The sequence below is a fragment of the Notolabrus celidotus genome, chromosome 11, assembly GCF_009762535.1.
Source record: "Notolabrus celidotus isolate fNotCel1 chromosome 11, fNotCel1.pri, whole genome shotgun sequence".
In the NCBI taxonomy this organism is placed as follows: Eukaryota; Metazoa; Chordata; class Actinopteri; order Labriformes; family Labridae; genus Notolabrus; species Notolabrus celidotus.
In genome coordinates this window covers 22,584,237-22,604,100 of record NC_048282.1, presented here as the reverse complement: position 1 = coordinate 22,604,100, position 19,864 = coordinate 22,584,237, and the positions used below count along the sequence as shown (strand labels likewise).

General features: G+C 38.6%; 3 protein-coding genes across 4 annotated transcripts; 1 reads left to right on the top strand and 2 right to left on the bottom strand.

The window, feature by feature from the left end:
* The first annotated feature begins 1,339 nt into the window (after positions 1-1,339).
* On the top strand, positions 1,340-2,522 carry gp9 (glycoprotein IX (platelet)). Its single transcript, XM_034694823.1, has 2 exons — positions 1,340-1,388; positions 1,712-2,522. The coding sequence occupies exons 1-2, from the start codon at positions 1,340-1,342 to the stop codon at positions 2,389-2,391; spliced, it is 729 nt and encodes a 242-aa protein (XP_034550714.1). The 3' UTR covers positions 2,392-2,522.
* An 885-nt stretch (positions 2,523-3,407) lies between these two features.
* LOC117822024 (haloacid dehalogenase-like hydrolase domain-containing 5) lies at positions 3,408-10,561 on the bottom strand. The gene is made up of 8 exons (XM_034696623.1): positions 10,247-10,561; positions 9,318-9,521; positions 9,082-9,194; positions 8,891-8,984; positions 8,769-8,802; positions 8,494-8,668; positions 7,029-7,217; positions 3,408-5,316 (listed from the first exon to the last, which is right to left on the bottom strand). The coding sequence occupies exons 1-8, from the start codon at positions 10,364-10,366 to the stop codon at positions 4,911-4,913; spliced, it is 1,335 nt and encodes a 444-aa protein (XP_034552514.1). The 5' UTR covers positions 10,367-10,561; the 3' UTR covers positions 3,408-4,910.
* Positions 10,562-11,491: 930 nt separating this feature from the next.
* cnbpa (CCHC-type zinc finger, nucleic acid binding protein a) lies at positions 11,492-16,949 on the bottom strand. 2 transcript variants are annotated; one of them, XM_034695762.1, is made up of 5 exons: positions 16,819-16,949; positions 14,755-14,884; positions 13,507-13,572; positions 13,197-13,395; positions 11,492-12,506 (listed from the first exon to the last, which is right to left on the bottom strand). In XM_034695762.1, the coding sequence occupies exons 2-5, from the start codon at positions 14,879-14,881 to the stop codon at positions 12,389-12,391; spliced, it is 510 nt and encodes a 169-aa protein (XP_034551653.1). In that variant the 5' UTR covers positions 14,882-14,884; positions 16,819-16,949; the 3' UTR covers positions 11,492-12,388. The 2 variants fall into 2 exon arrangements, with proteins under 2 accessions (XP_034551653.1, XP_034551654.1); XM_034695763.1 differs by lacking the exon at positions 11,492-12,506 and adding an exon at positions 12,982-13,122.
* Between the last annotated feature and the right edge of the window lie 2,915 nt (positions 16,950-19,864).

Here is a 19,864-nt window from a genome sequence, read left to right as displayed (position 1 = left end):
AATTACATAGACTTTTTAGAGCACTTCAAGATTCAATCAACACTAAAGTTTTCGTATATGTAAACTCTTCACAGTAGGAGCGGTGGATCCACTATTTTCGGAAGGAGCCACATATCGTTCATGTGCTTACCATACATGTGGTAAGCACATTAACACTAGCACTACACCCCTTCATACAACACTGTCCAGCTAGCAAACTGTTCATGCTGGAACAGGGGGGTCCATAAAGGTCAACTTTACCTTCTTCGTTATTATAATCTCTGATCTTTTGTAGTTAACTGTGTGTCAGGTGATAAGGAAACCTGTGTGTTTGGTGTGTTCCCAGCAGGTTTCAGTGATTAAAGTATATTTGACCCCACTATGAGACTCATCATGGCGAAAAATACAAGAGCTGTTTTTGTAAAAAGGTAGTTCATTAAATGTGAACATTTTCAGAATGTACTTGTACTTTTTTTGCGCTAAACAAAAGGAAACATTTAGAGTTTTTGTTATTTATAAGTTATGTTATGATTTTACTGGTCTGGCCCACTTGAGATCAACTCAAGCTGTATGTGGCCCTCTGAACTGAAATGAGTTTGACACCCCTGCATTAGAGCCTTATCTCAAAGCTCTTTTATCTTCCTCTTCCAGGCTCCAACAATACTTTCCACTTGTTTTGCAGCATTTCCACTAGAGGGCATGCATCAAAGTGCTACAAAATGCAAGGAAAAACCTGTGGCGTGACACCACCTATGGGTGAAAAAGTGATCCTGCCACAGAGCTCCTCAGGATCAGTGAAAGTGATTGTTTATGATCTTACCTCTCAGCTTTAAATCCCATCTCTGGCGCAGTGAGAGTTGATTGTTCTTGGATCGCTCAGCCTCAGCGTGCGTCCACTTTGCTTTGTAGCTCAGTTTCCATCAACAAACATTTCTCTCTGTGTCCTCCAGCTCAGTCAGCTTTCAAAATGTCTCACAGGGCAATTCAAACTCACATCAAGCTTTACAAACCGACCAGCATTATTTTGCAATAGAGTGCCCCCTTCACCCTCAGCACTGCAGCGGATGTCAGTAATGAACACAGTGCGAGACGGCTCCAGCTAGCCTCCCTTTCTGTTATCAAGAGATAAACTCTTATCTCCTGGGAGCAGATGGCTTTCCTTCATGTTGAATGCAACATAAGTGTGCAGTGTCATTGGTGCGTTCCCCACTCTGACGTTGCACTGCAGTGACACACTGTTACTTCAGCCTTAAATGCATCAATTACGAAACAGGGAAACTTCGAGTACAGAAGGACTTTGGAAGACTCAGATTAAACTTTGTTTGGACCAGGACAGACCTCAAGTGATGACATTTCAAAGATGACTGACAGAACAAGAAGTATATTTGAAATTTGTTTGACTCTAAAAGGTTTGTTTTCCTGTTTAAATTAAAGATGTGTATTACTTTCACTTTGTCATTTGACTGTACTAGATTACTGTTATTTATCACAGCTTAGGAATGTTTACTTCTGTTTGCTTTGTGTGCTGCTTAATGTGAATTTTGCCCCACTACACAGCCTCATGAATATCTCCTTTAAGAAGTCTACAGAATAAACACTCGCTGACTGTAGGCCTCTGTTAAAGGATCCTCAGTTGCCCCATTTTTGTACAAACTGAAGATTAAAGGAATAACCTTTTTCTGATCCTGCAGGATGTTCTCCGGTTTAAGCTTAGCTGTTCTCCTTCTCTCAGCCGTATCGAGAGTCCTCGCTGCCCAGCAATCCTGCACATGTTCATTCCTCCAGCCGTCTGGCCTGCGAGTCAACTGCAGCTCTCTAAACCTCATGGAGCTGCCGTATCTGCCCACAGACACCACAAAGCTACATGTGCAGAACAACTGGCTCACCTCTGTGTCTCCAGGCCGGTTTGACAGACTGGTAGGTCTAAAGAAGGCCTCACTATCTGGGAACCCCTTCCACTGTGACTGCAGGATAGAATACCTGAGGAACTGGTTAATAAAGAACAAAGCTATCATCTCCAAAGAGCCCACATGTGCCAGTCCGAGCTCTGTGGCTCAGAAAGCTATCTCTGAACTCAGTGATGAATACTTTTCCTCCTGTGGCCCGGCAAGCTGTACTAATGGAACTTACAATGCCGTGATGGGAGTGATGCTATGCTGTGTCATAGTTCTTCTTCTGTGGTGTTTGAGACTTGCTAAAGCATCCGCCTTTACTTTGTTCATTGATGAGAGACATTCAGGGTTTGAGGCCGATTCCCTGCGCTCTATGAAGCCCAAGCACAGGAGGAGGCTGCACACTGACTCTCTAAATTATGTGATGGATCTGGAAAAACCACCTCTGAACATGGAGTTACTGCCTCAAGTACTGGACATGTTGCACAAGAAGCACAATATAAAGATAAAGGCTACCTGATGGACTTCGTTTTCTACTGCGGTGGGATCCAAAACACTACAGGTGGCAATTTCTCTTTTATCTTATGAATTAAAGTTGTTTCAAAAATACAGCTACCACCAATATACCTCCTGATACTTCTTCTTCTTCTTCTTATAGTAATGCTACTTGATTTGTTTAAGAGATGAATGCATTGTACGTAATCGAGTTGGAAGATATTCTGGTAAAAGCTCAAGGAACAATGTGCTTAATGTGCAGTTACATAAGGAGTTGTTCTGCAAACATGATGTGGGGGCAGATCAGTCAGAAAAAGGTAAAACAAAATAATCATATTATGCTACAAATCAGTCTTAATTTCGATAACGAAATTAAGACGATAAATGTTCGCCCACGACTCATTTTTTCATGACGAAAACGAGACCATGACGAGGTAAAGTGCATCACTGGTAATAACACTCTGACGCACGTATGTTTCGATTTTGTTGACGAGACGATGAAGAGACGAAAACCGCCGGAAATTCAGAATCCATATTTATATAAAAATATATATAAAACTCAACTCAAATATTTTGAGTTTTCGTCGACTAAAACTGGAATAAAATGTTTTGAGTTTTCGTCGACTAAAACTATAAAGGGCTGAAAAGACTAAAATGTGACTCAAACTAACAGGCATTTTCGTCTAGACTAAGACTAAGACTAAATCTAAAATAGCCACCAAAATTAACACTGCAACAAATATACTGAATAGCTTCAATTTTGTGATCCTGCTCATATAATCTTCAGGGGAATGTTTAGATCCATTGGAGTTACAAAAAATATCATATGAGAGCTTAAAATTGTGGCAGAGATAACTCTTCATCCTGTGTTTTAAAGTTGTCTGTCTGTCAAAAAGACCAGTGACCTATGCTTATTCATAACACAATAAAACTTTAAAAATCTACCCTCTCTGTTTCAGGTTTCTTACTTTCATTGATTTTTCCAGTTCTGACATTTCGGATTATTTCTGTTACGAAAAAACACACACAAACAGTTGGAAAAACTTTGTGTAACTTCTTATATTTTCTTAAGGTATTTACAATGAGAGAACTAACACAACTGGTCAAATATGGCAACAAGGGGGTGCAAAATCTTTTGATTGGCTTTTGTGCATGAGTCTTAAAATTGTCTAGTTAGCTTTTTGCTTCTGGAATAAAGTTTAAAAAAGAACAAAATCTCTACAGTTCAACAACAGTTTATGGCAGGTTAGAGGGAACATAGTAACATTTAACAGGATGAAAGTCTGATCTGTGCAAATACTTATCAAGACTCCCACAGCTTGACAAAATACAGACAGTACTATAAGAGGACAATATTGCACATCAAGCGGTTGTTTTTTTACAGCACATGTTTTACTCTCATATTCATGCATAGTTGTTCTGGAATAAAATGGGTAAACAAATGAATACCAATGTAATAAAAAGTCACCTTGAGAACAAAGGTCCGATGTATCTGTATCCGTCTTAAAAACACTGGTAAATTCTTGTAATAAATATAGGATGGTTACAGGATTTTTAGTTCTCTACAATGTTACTATTGTCTAAAAAAATACTGAGCAGGGTCAAATAAGGCAGTTCTGACACTTTCCTCAATGAAAAACAGGAAGTTTAAGACTACCACGAAAACAATACAAAAGAGCAGTAGACAGTACAGTTACATGATTAGATTTCTCAAAGGGTCGTCTCAAAGTTAGAAGTAAAGATGTTTCATATTGTTTCAATGCCCTATCAGGTGTTTCAACATGGTCCACAGTGTTAGGCTCTTCCAAGTTTGCCCATTAAGTGGTGTGTACAGTTTATAACTCCACCCTCATCTTTACTTGAACCTCCATGACCTTATGTAAATCGTGGCCGTTTTATACTGTTGTCACACTCAGGTTGGGGAGCTTAAATTCTGCCATGTAACAAATAACACACAATAACGTATGCAACAAATGTGTTCACTCGCTAGCTTTAGCATCCATCCACTTTTTTAGCTAAATGTAGTTTAAAATGTAGCTAACTTAGCTAAAGTTTCAAGATTCAAACAACTTTTTTTTAACCCAGAAGCATAATTCTGTTTTGAAGCCTACCTCTAAAACAAACAAACAAACACAGTCAACGGCCGCATTCAGATATGTCAGTGACAACACATCTGTTGTGAGGAGCTATGTCGAAGACAAAAAAATTGAGGCTAACATTAGCTAAAGTTAGCTAGGACCTGGCTGACTGCTCCTGTAACTGTTTGATAATATAACAAAATAAGATAAGAAATAAGAAAAATATTCTAGATGGAGGAAATATAAGCTAGCTGGTATCTAATGTAAGCTAATGGGTTGTCATGTTTCACTGTTCAATGTCTGATCAGCTGCTGATTAATCAAGAAGTGTTACAGTGATATCTTGTTAAGTTGACTGTATTTAAATGACCAACAACGTGGAGAACAGTGGTAAGACATTAAACAGTATCTGAACTGCCCATCCCGAGTGTGACCTCAGAGGAAATCCACACAGAAAACATACCGGCTCAACACTTCGACTTAGGCACAAACTTCTCCCGCTCAAAGATGAGGTCAACAGCGTCTGCCACATCCTTCACAATGTGCCCCGGCTCTACCAGCCCGGGGTCAAATCTGAAGTCCCGGTGCCCGTGAAACACAGTCTCTTTGATGCAGTGGTTCGCATCAGTCGGCACCTCTGCTTTGGGGTTGTAGACCCCAGTGCAGACCAGCACAGACTTACATGATGTAGCAGAGGGCAGTGCCAGCTCGCTCTCCCACATGTTGTCAGTCTCCTCCTCCTGAGGTACGGCAGTGGTGGAACCTGTGGCAGCAGCCACCTTAGCAATGGCTTTAGGGTTCTTTCGGGCAACTCTCTCCTCCAGGTAGCGGTTGTATAGGTTTGCGCCATAGATGTCAGTCATAAGGTTATCCCTAAGAGAGCAGAGGGGAAGAGATCACTCATCAGCTAGCATGTACAAAGCCATCCTAGATACTGATAAGTGTGAGAATGTGTTTATTATCTACAGCTCACAGAACAGATTTACAAGTCAGCAACGTCAATGGTGATAAAAAAAAGATGACGTTTTCACTTAAAGGCAGTTAAAAATGAAGATTTTCTATTCTCACATTATATTTTTAGACAGATAGACTCAAGCTTTTAATTTGCCAACAGCAAAAAATGCCTCAAAAAACCCACTTTCAGTAACTACAAATAAAAGTCAGGTGTGTTTAACTTGGAATAAGTGTGCACCACACCACATGCCCCTGCTCTATCCCTCTCTTCATGTCTTTGTGTTTGGGCACAAACTCTAAATTATAATCACACATGCCCTTTATGGAATAATCTCCTATTAACAGCTGGTGGTAGAACACTGAATAACAAATCATGGCAGCTTCGAGGAGAAACCAACTAAGACAGAAAATGAAGGATGGTGAAATGGTGCCTTTTAATGAGTTAAAGAATAATTTTGACTTAAGTAATGCCAACTTTTTCTCATACTTACAACTAAACTCAATCGTGGAGCTACTTGTCTCAAAAAGCACCTCCGCATATCCCTGACCACTGTACAGTGGGAGACTGTTCTTAAAAACACATCAGCCTTATCTAAATGTGCTAGATATAAAATTATTCAAATTAAACTTTACATAGAATTTACATGCCACCAACCAGATTAGAGAAAATCAATAATTCCCTCTCACATTTGTGCTGGCATGGCTGTGGTGAGACAGGAACACTGATCCACTTATTGTGGCACTGTCCTTCCGTGAGGAGTTTCTGGAGTGAGGTTATAACAAGATTGAGTTTCACTTTGAAAGTAAAAATACCGCCCTGTTGCACTTGACATCCTCCAAGTTGTATTGTTGTAGTATTATTACTATTCAAATCTAATTTATATGTCATTGTTTTGGTATTTTATTTTATTTTACTTTTGTTTTGTATATCCTTTGGTTTTCATTTATACATTTTTTTTTGTATGTTAGTTTGAGGCATGGATAATAATGTCTCAGACTTGGGGTTTTTTTAGTATGTGGAAAAAGAAAAAAAACCAATAAAGAGATTTAAAGAAAAAAGAAATAGAAACAAACAGACAAAAAAATAATAATAATACTGCCCTGTCCGCTACTCTGCCTTCTCTGCACCAGAGTAGGAACCACACAGTCAACGCTCACACAACGAATCATCAGGATAGCCTTTTTGTCAGTGAAGCGTATTATTATGATGAATTGGAAAATACGTAGACCAAATTGCTTTAACATTGACAATTGGTTAAAATAATTCATGGATTCATTGTCAATGGAACGGGCAGCTTCATCCCTCTCTGAGTTTGACTGTGGAGATGAAGGACCGTGGAACTTTATAAGGCAATTTTTGGAAAAGAATGTTATATGATTGAATTTTCTGTAAATGAACTGCGCGCCCCCCTTACTGTCTATTGTCTATTATTATGTGTTGTAGTTTATATTGTCTTGTGTTTGTCGAGTTATGTCGTATAAGTGGTGTGCGAGTGTATTGTTTTTTTGTTTTGAAAAAGGAGTAAAAATATAAATTAAATAAATAAATAAATACATGATAATCACAGTACAAGTCTCACCACCATCTTAGTTATTTCAAAACAAAGTAAAAAAGACACATTGCGCCTTACCCGATCGCATACAGAGAAGTGATGGGAAGTTTCCACTCCCTCTGCATGGCCTGACTTCTGATGAGGTACTCTGCAAAGTGATATGTCAACTCACTGGGTTTCCCCATGAGAGTGTCGTACTTCAGGTCTTGACCTGTTATCTTCTTATAGATGTTCTCTAGGCACACAAGAAATGTCCCATGGCCAAACCTGAGACAAATAGAGAAAGTGGAAGACAGAAGGATCGTCACATTTTGCACCTTTATCATAAAATATGCAACCTTTAGGTAATAAGGGAGTCCCACTGAGCCAAAAAATATATGTAACAAGAGAGACCTGGCCAAGGTAGCACCTATACAGCATCACAAACAAAAATTAAACAATCAACACAACATGGGGAACTCCTAACAGTCAACAGTTGATAGCTGTGAATAGTGCTGTGCGATAATTCGATAAAGACAATTATCGTGATGTGTTTTTCTCAGAGCAGAATATAAACAGCTGAGACGACTGACAGCGACGCTGAAGAAAACTCAAAACCTACCAGCTCAAAGCAGAGTGACACTGTGTCGACTCTGCGTTAACCATTAACTTAATACACTTCATTAAATATACTTTCAGGATGTGGGTAAAGGAAGAGCACAGACACAACTTCTGCTGTGCATTTTTAACACGTTTAATGTCCATCGCGACCTTAGGACAACTGAACACTGAATAACTGTGATGCATTCACTGCACTGCGGGAAAAACATCACTCTGTCTGTAACTCTTAGTAATAGTAAAGGGGAGAGCACAACTTAAAACAATACTATACTAAACTGATACACAGTACACAATCTTATATACATATGTTTTGCAATTAAATCAAATTATGGAAATAACCTAAATCTGAGAAAAATAAGAATTACAAATTAAAACTTCACAAAAATCTAATTTCACACAAAAGACCTGCTTCCTGTTAGCACCGTCAGAAATGATGGATTCAAGAAGTTTATCAGAAAACTGAATCCAGATACAAACTAACAGACTGTCTGGTTTCTTCAACTTTCACTCAGGACCAAAAATTTGCATTTAAATTTAAATTAAATAATGATTTGATATTTATCATGATAATTATCGATATCGACTGGTATGAAATATTTCATTGTGATAACATAATTTTCAATATCGCCCAGCACTAACCACAAATATATATATATATATATATTCACAGCATGCTTTCAAACCTCCACCTCTGTCCTCACATTCTTTATGATACTCATACATGTATTAAGTTATATTAATATGTCAAATTTTAGCTCTTTTTGAAGATAACTTCATGTCCAAGGGACATATAGGAAGAAGTTTTCTCCAGATCTTTCAAAACTTGGGTAAAAGTGAAGAGCAAAAAATTAGAGGATCACAACTGGCACCCACTAGCTTTGGGTGTTAATAAGTTGAATTTTTCTTTTAAACCTCTGGAGACAGCACTATTTTTAAAAGTTACCTTGGAGATTGTGCCTCTGCCATCCACATGAGGTCCATGTTGCAGGCCAGCAGGGGGAGGTGAGGCCTCTTCTGGGTTTGGTGAACACTGCTGAGGTTCCCATTGGTCAACAAAATGTCAATTATCAGCTGCAGGTTGGTCTCCCATCGAATCGGCTCACCAAACAGAACCACAGCTTTATGGGAAGTTAAAAGATTTCATTCTTATTATACAGCCAATGCCAGAGATTACCTTACAAAAACCTTTGAGGTTAATTGAGGGGTGCAAGCTCTTACCTTCAACTTTAGGCAGGTTTCCAACAGGATTAGACTGAAATGAAAGGGCAGAACTTAACATGCACCATATTTTATAACTAAAGCCAAATGTTTCATTTCTGCATCAGATTTCAGGTTGTTACCGGCAGTTTGGGTCTTCTGTTGTGATCCACCATGTCCAGCAGTGGGAATGACTCCCTCAGCATATCAATACTGACCACGTTGTTGAAGCCCAAACTACAAACAGAGTGTTAAAGGAAAAATAAGGAGTATTTGCAGCCTATTTTGAATGGATTACAGACAGAAAATATGCCAAAGCAAAATTCCAGGATACTTTTTCGCGATTTCCAAGACGGGTCCTTGTCCTGACACCAGCACACATTTGTCATGAAACTTCCTAAACATTCTCAGGGGACTGTGGGACAAGATGACTTGATCCAGCGTAATCTGGAAATAGATGAAGAGGTCATGAGATGAAGAGGTCATGAGAGGTTAACAGAAGAGGAGACAGGTGGCCCCACTGAAATAGAAAAAGGGAATACATGTGCTGTGCTTGCCAAGAGAACTCACAGGTACTCCCAAAATGTGAGAGAGCTGGTCTGCTTTAGTTTGTCGGAGGCAGTTCCCTGCATTTGTGACAAAAACAACTGGCACAACAAACCGTCCCTGAGAGTCGACCAGCTTCTCAAATGCCTTTTTTGCCGCAGGGATTGGCATCCTCCCCCGTACAAGGACGCCATCTATGTCGAACAGCAGCCCAAAGTTGGGCTGCGGCTGTTTGGGGAAAAGAGGCAAACACGGATTCATCAGCCACAGTGGTGAAAAGAAATCAGAAAGTGCAGTGAGTGGTATTGTGGTTCCCTATTCGCAAGAAGGCTTTTATTTTGCTAAATTTGAGAACTTGTGACCCTGCATAAAATCAACCGTCTACACAAAGTGGACAACACACAACCCAGTGGATGTGATGCCATTTTACATTACCAAAACTTACTATGTAGTGTGTATAATTATGCATCTTATAGTGTAATCTTAACAGCATATAGCTGACTGGGTTGACTCTAGAGTATGACATCATATAGACCCTTAGTTATTGGCAACATACGGGGCTTACACAGAGGAACGCATAGTGGGAGACCTAAGGTGACACAGCAGTACATATGGGATATTGTTGTGTTGTTGGCAGCACATAATAAATAATATATACAAAAATAATATGAATAAATGTTATTTATTGCCTTTCCTCTGTGCTTTTGCTGCTACTTGGGTTTTAACAACAAAGTAGGGACATTTTTCTCCAGAGTGAAAACAACAGACAGCTACATATCCTCATATCCTTTATGTCAGATCTCGTTTCCGCCACTCATCCACAGCTGAGAAAGTTGCAACATTGTATGAATCAATGAATGCAGCATCGAGTGAATCTGATACATTTCTAACAAAAACCCTAAAGGTCTCGCCTTGTAAACAAATGCCTGAGCCGAGCCGAACCGAACCCATACCTTGCTATTCGACTGAGTTCCGCAAAACCCGCACCGAGAACCGACAATCCCAGTTTTTCGTCTGGCTTGACGGTTACTCAGGCTGTACAGGCCCCGGCAAAACGGCAGGAGTCCCCTCATCTCCTTTGTTTATCGCCGGGTTTAAAAAAAGAAGAAAGAAAAGAAGAGAAAATGTCTCCGCATGAAGCGAGGACAGCCGGCTCGCTCCGGCCGCGCTGCTGCTGCTGGCTGCTTTTTTTTTTTCTTTAGCTCGGCTTGGTTTTTTTTCTCCGGGAATTTCTCGCCTATAATATGACTGGGCGAGATTCAATGACGACATATGAGGAGGAGGAGGAGGAGGAGGAGGGTGTCTTTCTGCATCTCTTGAAGGGAGGAGCTGCGAGGCTGCATCTGCACTGCTGCAGCCCCCGCTGCCATTTTAGTCACCGAGGTGGAGCCGACTGTTCCGCGAGCGCGAGGAGTTTCGAGGATCAAAGGGAGGGGAAGAAAAAGCCACAGATGCGCACGAGCTCAGTGACCACCATTACGTGGATGTAGTGTTTCAGATCGCTAGTGTTGTCTTTTTTTTTGATGTTATAAAGCTCAAAACGTGGGGGTATTGGTCCCCCAGAAAGCAGTACAACATGGACACCCCCCCCCCCCCCCGATTATCACATTTCCATTCTCCATTTTACTTTACCTTTGGGGTATTTGCCCCGCTGCGTGTCACATGCAGAAGCCACTCCTCGTGTTGTTGTGCCTCGGGGCAGCTAAATTTGGGAACCTGGAATTTCCAAAAGGGAATTTGAGCCGTCTGTTTCGGACACTGTAGACATATTTCAGGTTTAACTTAGCAGGTTTAGCTTGAAGCCTCTTTTGAATGTGTGTTTGCAGAAACAAGAGGACGGCACAAAGTTGAATTGTAGTCAGACAGCAGCAGATCGTGAAGCTAAGATAGTCCAAATTCCAAAAGGAAAGGTGCATGGGTTACTTTGTGTACTTTAACCCTAAGATTAGGTGGTTTGGCACAAAGTTAAATTGTAGTCAGACTATAGCAGATAGTGACGCTAAAATTGTCCAAATTCCAAAAGGAAAGGTGCATGGGTTACTTTGTGTACTTTAAACCCTAAGATATGGTGGTTTGCCTTGCAGATTATTTTTAAATATAGAAAAGGCTTAAAAGTACATTAAATCTCCTTTGAATGAAAGGGTTACTGAAGAATAGAAAAACACTGGTAAACAGTAAAAAACACAAAGACAAAAGAGTCAAACAAAAAGGTCTTCCCCGTGCTCCTCCAGCTTTATTGATAGTTTAAAATTACATTTCTATTTTCTAGGACTTCAGTTGCACTTTCCTTCCGACTTAAAAACTGAGTACAAGCAAATGGTATTTATACAGTAGTCTAAGTGATATTGTACAAAAATAACATTTTGATTTCTGTGAAAACATTTGTCATTCCCAAATAACTCCTAATTCTGCTGTTCTGACGACTGTTCTTGATGGTACTTTTGCCAAGGTAAAAAACAAAAACAAAAAAAAACAAAAATTCCAAAGCCATTTTTAAAGGAAACGTCTACCTTGGACTACCAAGTGATACTTAAATTGTAAACAGATTTCTATAAAAGAACGTGTTTCTTTTAACGCATCCAAAAATTTTATATCTTAGCAATATAACATGTAAGTTTGTTATCGCCCGCTTAGCTGCTTGTAGGGCTGAAATGCATCATGTTATGAACTGTTTCCATGTCATACTCTCTTGGCCAACTCATATCCCACTAAAACAAACCAAAATAACCACACATGGAAGTTTGGTTTCCATTTAGTCCCTTCTCTCATTTTACTGAGGCTCACATCCACAAGCTCAGAGGTCCTATAGATTCCCATATGTTTAGTCCCATTTATTCATCTCTGATCACCAGTGGCTTGGAAAGGGGGGTTCTTTAACAAAGCATTATACATAACACCGCTACCAGACTAAAACATTTTTGTATTGAATGCAGAAAAGATTTTTTTTTCACCCCTTTCTTTGTATTACATGTCGAGAGGCTCACTGGCCTGGGACTAGCCTCTGTTAGCCAAACTTTGGCCAGTGAAGAGGTTTCAGAGAAAATAATACAACCAACCATCAATCTGAAAAAAGGAGGGGCAACAGAGGGCACTGATTATGCGGTGGTGTCAACGGTGCACTCTTTTGCCAGGTGGCCTGCCTTTCCACAGTTGTAGCAGTTAGTCTCACTGGCTTTACTGCAGTGCACAGCAACATGACCAATTTCGCCACACCTGCAGGAGACAGAAAAGTGCTTTGGTAAAAAACAGTCAAGAAACATAGGAAAACCCAACCATGGAACAAGATGATCTGAACTTTATACAAGACCATTTTTAGGGGAACAAAGTTTAAACTGTGTTCCTGCGTGGAGACTTCCTTTGCATTTAGCAATGTGTCATTTCTATGCAGATGTGTAGCTCTTTCAAGTACACTCTGTTGTCCCATACAGTAGTTGAGCACAGCCTAAAAGAGCATTGATTGTTCTGAGGTATGGTCTCATTGCCTGCAACTAGTTTCTCAAAACTGGTGTCATCTCCCCTCCGCTCATGACTTGTCTTAAATTGAGGAGTCTTTTCGATCAAAGCACTCCTAAAAAAGGTGTATTTACTGTATGGTATAGAATGGTTTTCTGTAGATGCATGACTATACCCGAATGAGGGAGAAAAGAGATAAAAAGTGGCACCACTAGACTGGTCTGCCTCACCATATATCCAGCATGCTTTGCGCATTGAAGTAGTTGCTTGCTTCTCCATGCGTCATCTTCTCAGTTAAACATTTACCACAACAAAACCCCTTTCTCTGAATGATATAGCAGTATATTGGTCACATCAGTTTGCAGGATGCAGCTCACTTTTTGGATGAGAAAAGGGAATTAAAAGTGCATCTTATTCACCAAAATGTATTGTAATTAAAGGATCACTCACCTGTAACATTTCACCTGAGTGCAAAGCTTCTGGATGTGACCAAACCCACCGCAGGAGTAGCACTTCTGCTCGTTAGCATGATCACAGTCCCTGGCCATGTGGCCAGCTTTGCCACAGGTGTAGCAGAGCTGCACCCTCTCGCTTTTGGGCTCCTTGCAGTCCCGGGAAATGTGGCCACTTCTGTGGCAGTTATAGCACGCTAGACAGAGAACAAAAGCAAGTTAAAATGTAATACTGCTCACTGTAAAGGGAAACCTGTTTACTTGGAGATATATAACTATAAAACCACAAAAAGAAATGCAACACACACCATCCTCAGTTTGGTCACAGTCCCTGGCCATATGTCCTAGGTCTCCACAACGATAACAGAAAAGCTCTGCAATGACAAGACAGAATGCAAACATGTAAAGAACACAGCTTCATGTCACCAAAATTGAGTTAATATAAGGGCAATTAATCTAGTTTCTCTATACTTTAGTCTTGAAAAATATGTTACCCTTGGGATGTAAGAACCTCATGATATGACACGCATCACAATACCTGGGTCACGATACAATAGTGAGGGATGGGTACCGAATTCAGTACTTTTATAGGTACCGACCGAATTCCGTCTGTACTACCAAGTACAGACTCACGTAAAATCAAACGGTACAATGTTTCGGTACCTGAACGCATCCCGGTGACTGTGAGGGGGTGGAAGAGGAGGCGAGTTTCCATACTTTCACCCTGTAATAAAGTCAGAGACTGATCGGGTGGACGTCTCTGCTCTCTGCATCTGCGCGGGAGCATGCCAAACGGAGCCTGCAGCTGACGGGCGTGCGCACTCACCGCGAGGCAGAACTGCAGGACGATTACATTTATTTTATACAGTCTATGGTTGAGACTGACTACCTGCCCTCTTTATAACCGTTCCTGTGTGCGCGAATGCCCTACAAGTAAGTTCTGTGTCCTGTTATTATAAAGAGACGGAGAACTGACTTTTTCCTGTCTGCAGGCATTCACGTGTTCATTGATAAATTCCCAAAAGAGCACTTAGACGCCACCAATTGGGCATGTGTCAGCTAATATATCTAATCACCTATATAATCCTGTTTCTGTTCTTTTCATATAAAATTTAATAAATATGTTAAATTAAACCAATTTAAGATATTTTCTTTTAAATTAACATTTATTACCACAGAAACACACAAAAGTACCGAAAATTGGTACCGTTGAGTACCGGTACCGATTCCCACGTACCGGGTATCGGTACCGTATTGGTTCAAATGTGAAAGGTACCCATCCCTAACGATAGTATCACGATATATCATGATATCACAATATGGTGGAGATGGTTTATATGTAAATCACACAATATTACTCAAAATTAAAAAAGGACAAATTAAGTCAAAACTATTTGACAACTTTTTCACTTTATTGTTTTTTGAATACTGACGTTGTATTTTAGTTCCAACTCAGCTAATATATGATTTTGTATTTATTTTTTACAAAAATTCTATATTAAGAGTTAATATATTGATATTATATCAGAGGTCATATTTTCCATATTTTTTCACACCTCTAGCAGAACGTCCCCGGCTCTGGCCCCTGCTCCGTCCACGTGTGTTGCTGGCATTAGGGCAATGCTTGATCCAATGTCCGGCGCGGCCGCATCCAAAGCACTCGCTGTTGCTGTTCGTCTCCATGACCTAAACAAAATACACATATGTGAGATCAATACCAGCTCATAATACATGTTATACATAAACACCATTTCCACTATGATTTGAACCCAACACAAGACAAAAAACACATACTTTAAAATGTTCCCCCTAAAAATGAGTTCTCTTCATCTCTACAGTGTAATTAATCATGTTGCACACAATTATTGTTAGGATATCATTATTCAGATGATCTTGGAATGCCAACTTATTTTTATTTTTTTTACAGTCAACTTGAAAAGTATATGGTTAATATTTAAATGCATCAACATGGCATTTTTCATTTTGTCACAAGTAGACTGATTTTTTTTTAAATAAAACCTTTTGATGGAATGCACTTTGGCTTTTGATCTACAACTGAAATGATTCCTTGTCAAGTGTGGGTTGTAAGCCTCATCAATCAATATATTTCAAACTTCAACAGATGCTGCTTTTTTATTAAACTGGTAGAAAAACAGAAAGGGAACAGCTGTTGCTGATAATGTTTTCACTGCAACCGGTGGGCACATGGTGTCATGAATACTTGTCAGCAAGAATCATGGACACAAAGTTTCCATGCTTGAGCACGGTTTTGAAAATTAAAATGTATTTAAAGATATCAATGTATCTCCTACATACCCTTGTTAGAATTAAAAAGATTACACTTTTAATATTTGAGCAAATATGTGATAACACGTTTCACAAACACTGCGGGGGTAATTTAAGACTACCAGGAGTCTAATCTACGATTTTTAAAAAAGGGAGTAAATAACTCAGGTGATCGAAACTGGCCATCAGACTACAACTACCTACATATCTAACTTACACGATCTTGTCAATGGAAACATGTTGTGATCGCCATAGGCCAAACTTCTGTTTGCTGACAGAGCTAAAGACATCAAGCCAGGAAGAATGTGAGTTAATGAGTAATCAGGCTCCAGCAATAAGTCCCGAAAGACGACACAAAGTAACAAAACGAAGCAGGTATATTTTTAATAACTGTGGACGATACCTAGAATCATGTTGTTTTTATGTAATTAAATGGTTGGACATATGCATGTCGGCCCTTAACTTCTTGTCTTACATAACAAGGGTCCACTGAATAATTGCTGAAAACGTTTTTTAGTTAAAGTGTTGGAGTGCTCCATATCTCCTGAAACAAGGAGTTAGATTTAATTAAACTTTCCTATTTTACATTAATATTATGCAACACGGTGCAGACTTGTGCTGGAGCGGCCGTGAAAGCATGCCGTGGGTAGTGTGCTAACTTTGAAGCTAGCTTCGGGAGGCAGACACATCCCATCGAGTTATGATCCACATCTGCTACAAAGCGATCCAGAATCCTAAATAAGATCCAGATTGTTCTGTCGACTCCCTTTTCAAGAGTTCAGAAGGAATCCATTTCCAGCTAGGGGAAACAGGTAATGCGATTCTGAGCTGTTTTATCATTTAAAAACATAAATGCCAAAGGTTGGAGCCACGCTAGCGTTGGCCTAGTCACGTTGATTTTCCTGCGCACTCGCGAGACGCTTATGCTACTAGCTAACACATGCTAAGACCACCTCACGATCACGACCAAGAAGCACGCTTCAATCGACGATCAGGCTTTTTCCCCTGGTATGAAACTCACGATCAAACTCTTAAAATTAAGCTTGGTTATTGCAAATTACTTCTGAAGTATATCCGACGGAATATACCGTTAAAACAAAATTTCCCGCGCAGGGCGCAGACACCCAAAGTCGTTGTGACGAGCTAACGTTAGCAGGCCGGACTGACAGCCCTCCCTTAGTGGAGGCAGACCACGATCCTGCGTGTTCACAAAGGAAACCCCGACCACGCACATATGTTTATCCGATAGCACTTTTAACACGTTGAAGTTTCAAAGTTTACACACATTCAATACGTACTGGTGGAAAATATTTAAGTGTTGTTTTATTGCTTACCTCGCTGGCTACCTAGCTGTGTCAGTGTTTACGCCTCCTTCTTTGCGCTGCATGCGGTGTGAGCAGGAGTTCCTGAATTGTCATTCACGGTATCCAGTAAAAAGCTGCGCAGTCATTGGCCACATACTCTACAAGCAGCCAATCAAACACGGCGATATGTGGACACCGCCTCTATAAATCAACCAATCCGAAACACGGAGAGCTCTCATCTCCATAAATCGACAAGCCCTATTTTGTCCACTTTATTTTAACAAATAAAACATATTAAAATTACAAAAATATTAATTGAAAAATGGTGCTGTGTTTTGTATTTACTTTTTTTTTTCCATGAGGATGATATTTGGGGTTTTAAATGAGATTTCTTATCAACAGTTGGATGTATTGCTATGAAATAGATATAGTACTAACATTTAAGGAAACAAGTTTATTTATTTTGTGCTGAGACTCTGATGATAAGATGGATACTGTCTGTTTTTGTCTGATAGGCAAATACGAATTGAGTACGGAGGTGGTGTTTTTGTTAGACTCTAAGGCTAGAAAGTGAAGGAAAAGGCTAACCTGGTTCTGTCCAAACCCTGTTCTGTCAGTCACACTTGAAGTTTGGTGATTAACATATTTCACATGTATTTCATTATTTTTAAATCACTAAATAATTAAATAAAGAAAGAAAAATACAGATTTATATAGATTGAACTAACATTCTACAACACATTAAATAGTGAACCCTTGATTTGTTAGTTGGCAGCTCGTTGGTAGAAGAATTAGATAGATAGATAGATAGATAGATAGATAGATAGATAGATAGATAGATAGATAGATAGATAGATAGATAGATAGATAGATAGATAGCACTATTATCATATTATTTTAGCCTATACATATTAGTCATGCCTATTTGTTGTTCTTTTTTTGTATTTATAGTTGATGTTATTGTTATTATTATTATTTTATTTGTATGTCTTATTCTTATGCCTTGTACAAAGAGAGCACAGTTTACCAAAGTCAAATTCCCTGTGTGTTCAAGATGATTCTGATTCTGAGATAGATAGATCCTTTTGGAAGGTTCCCTCAAGAAATTCAGAGTCCAGCAGCCAGGTAACACCAAAGGACAGACAAGGTTTGTAATAAAATTGCAGCAGCAGTAATAAATAGATAGATAATTAACCATAAATAATGAGTAGTGCAAGCTTGTTTGAATTGTGTTGTAGTCAGTTCAGTTAAGGCCTATTTAATTACTATTATTACTATTACTATTTTATTATCATATTATTTTAGTCTGTACATATTAGTCATGCCTTTTTGTTGTTCTTTGTATTTATAGCTGATGTTATTGTTATTATTATATTTTTATTTTTATTATATTTTTATTTGTATGCCTTATTATGCCTTGTACAAAGAGAGCACAGTTTACCAAAGTCAAATTCCTTGTGTGTTCAAGCATACCTGGCCAATAAAGCTGATTCTGATTCTGCTTTTTTTTTTCTATTATTATTCATGTATTATTCTATTGTATTTTACTCGTTTTCATTTGTTTATTTGGAGGGATTATGTTGTTGGTATAATTTATATTTAATGTCAATTGTACCATTAGTATTTGTCTTGTCACATAAAACACAATATATTGTTGAACATTTTTTTTTACAAAAATAAAATTAGTAGTGGTGAACAGTAACAGAGTAAATTTACTTGAGTACAGTACTTAAGTACATGTTTTGAGTATCTGTACATTACTTCAGTATTATTTTTTTAGGTAACTTATTACTTTTACTCCACTACATTTGAAAGACAATTATTGTACTTTTGACTCCACTACATTTCTATCAGTGCTCTAGTTACTTACTACTTTGGCTTTTAAGTCAGCTCATGAATTTCCTTCTCTTTTCTGAAATCTGATCCCAAAGACAGTAAAATGTGTTTGTGTAGTTCTGTTTGTCTCAGTGGTTTAGTCGTACCTGTATATTGTGCGTCACCACGGTTGAATGTGACGATCAAGCAGTTCATTTAGAGGTGGTAATGATGGCTATAATTCTCCACCTGAGCACCCATGGCCTTATCTTCAGCCCGTGTTAGAGGTTTTTGAAATTAAGAATGATACGTATTGTTTGAAATGTTCTCCCTGTTTCCCACTCTGCCCAAACTCACAAAAATTCACTGTCCAACCTGAGAAAGCGTGTTGAGCTAAGTAACATTTGTTTCATTCCAGATGAACATGTCAAACTAAGTTGTCTGTGCTTGGAGTAACTTAGTTTCTGTTTTTATTCCATGGTATAGTTTTCTGAGATTTCAAGTAATGGTTTCTAAATAAACATAATATAAGCAAATGTATTTCTATGTATTCTTGACTGCATTTATGCTTTGTGAAAATACAATGTTTAGAGATTTTTTGTAAGAAGTACTTTGAATACTTAAGTATTTTCAAAAGCATACTTCAGTACTTTAACTCAAGTAATACTCGGACTGAACAACTTTCACTTGTATTGGTAGTATTTGACCAAGAGTATATACTTTGACTTAAGTAATGAAGCTGTGTACTTTGTTCACCACTGCATTTGAGTTGTACTTCTTGTACTGTTGCTATGTCAACGTATTATTGAAAAATCTAACATTATTTTGAATGATATGTTATAAATAAAGATAAGGAAATTTTGGATGTATGAGAGCAACAAGATAACTTAAAGAATAAAACAAACCTAAGTAGTCACCAGATAGATAACTTGAAGTTGTTTCATGTGATCTGTATTGATTTATTTAATATCTTTAATTAAACATTTATTGAAAAAATCCCCAAGGTTAAGATTTCTGTGGGCAGTTGTTTTTTAGAGTCACTGTTTGTTTGACATTGGTGATGTAATGAGTTTTCTAATCTCAAAAATCAACCTTTACAGCTTCATTTTCTGAACATCTACATTTTTATTGAATCAAATCATGTCTCAGATGAAATTATATTTGCAGAATCAGTGCAATAACTTGTCTGTGAGATGAGATGTTTGTAATTGTTTACATCCACTGTTTCTGGTTTGAACAACCCATGCAGGCACTTGTGATT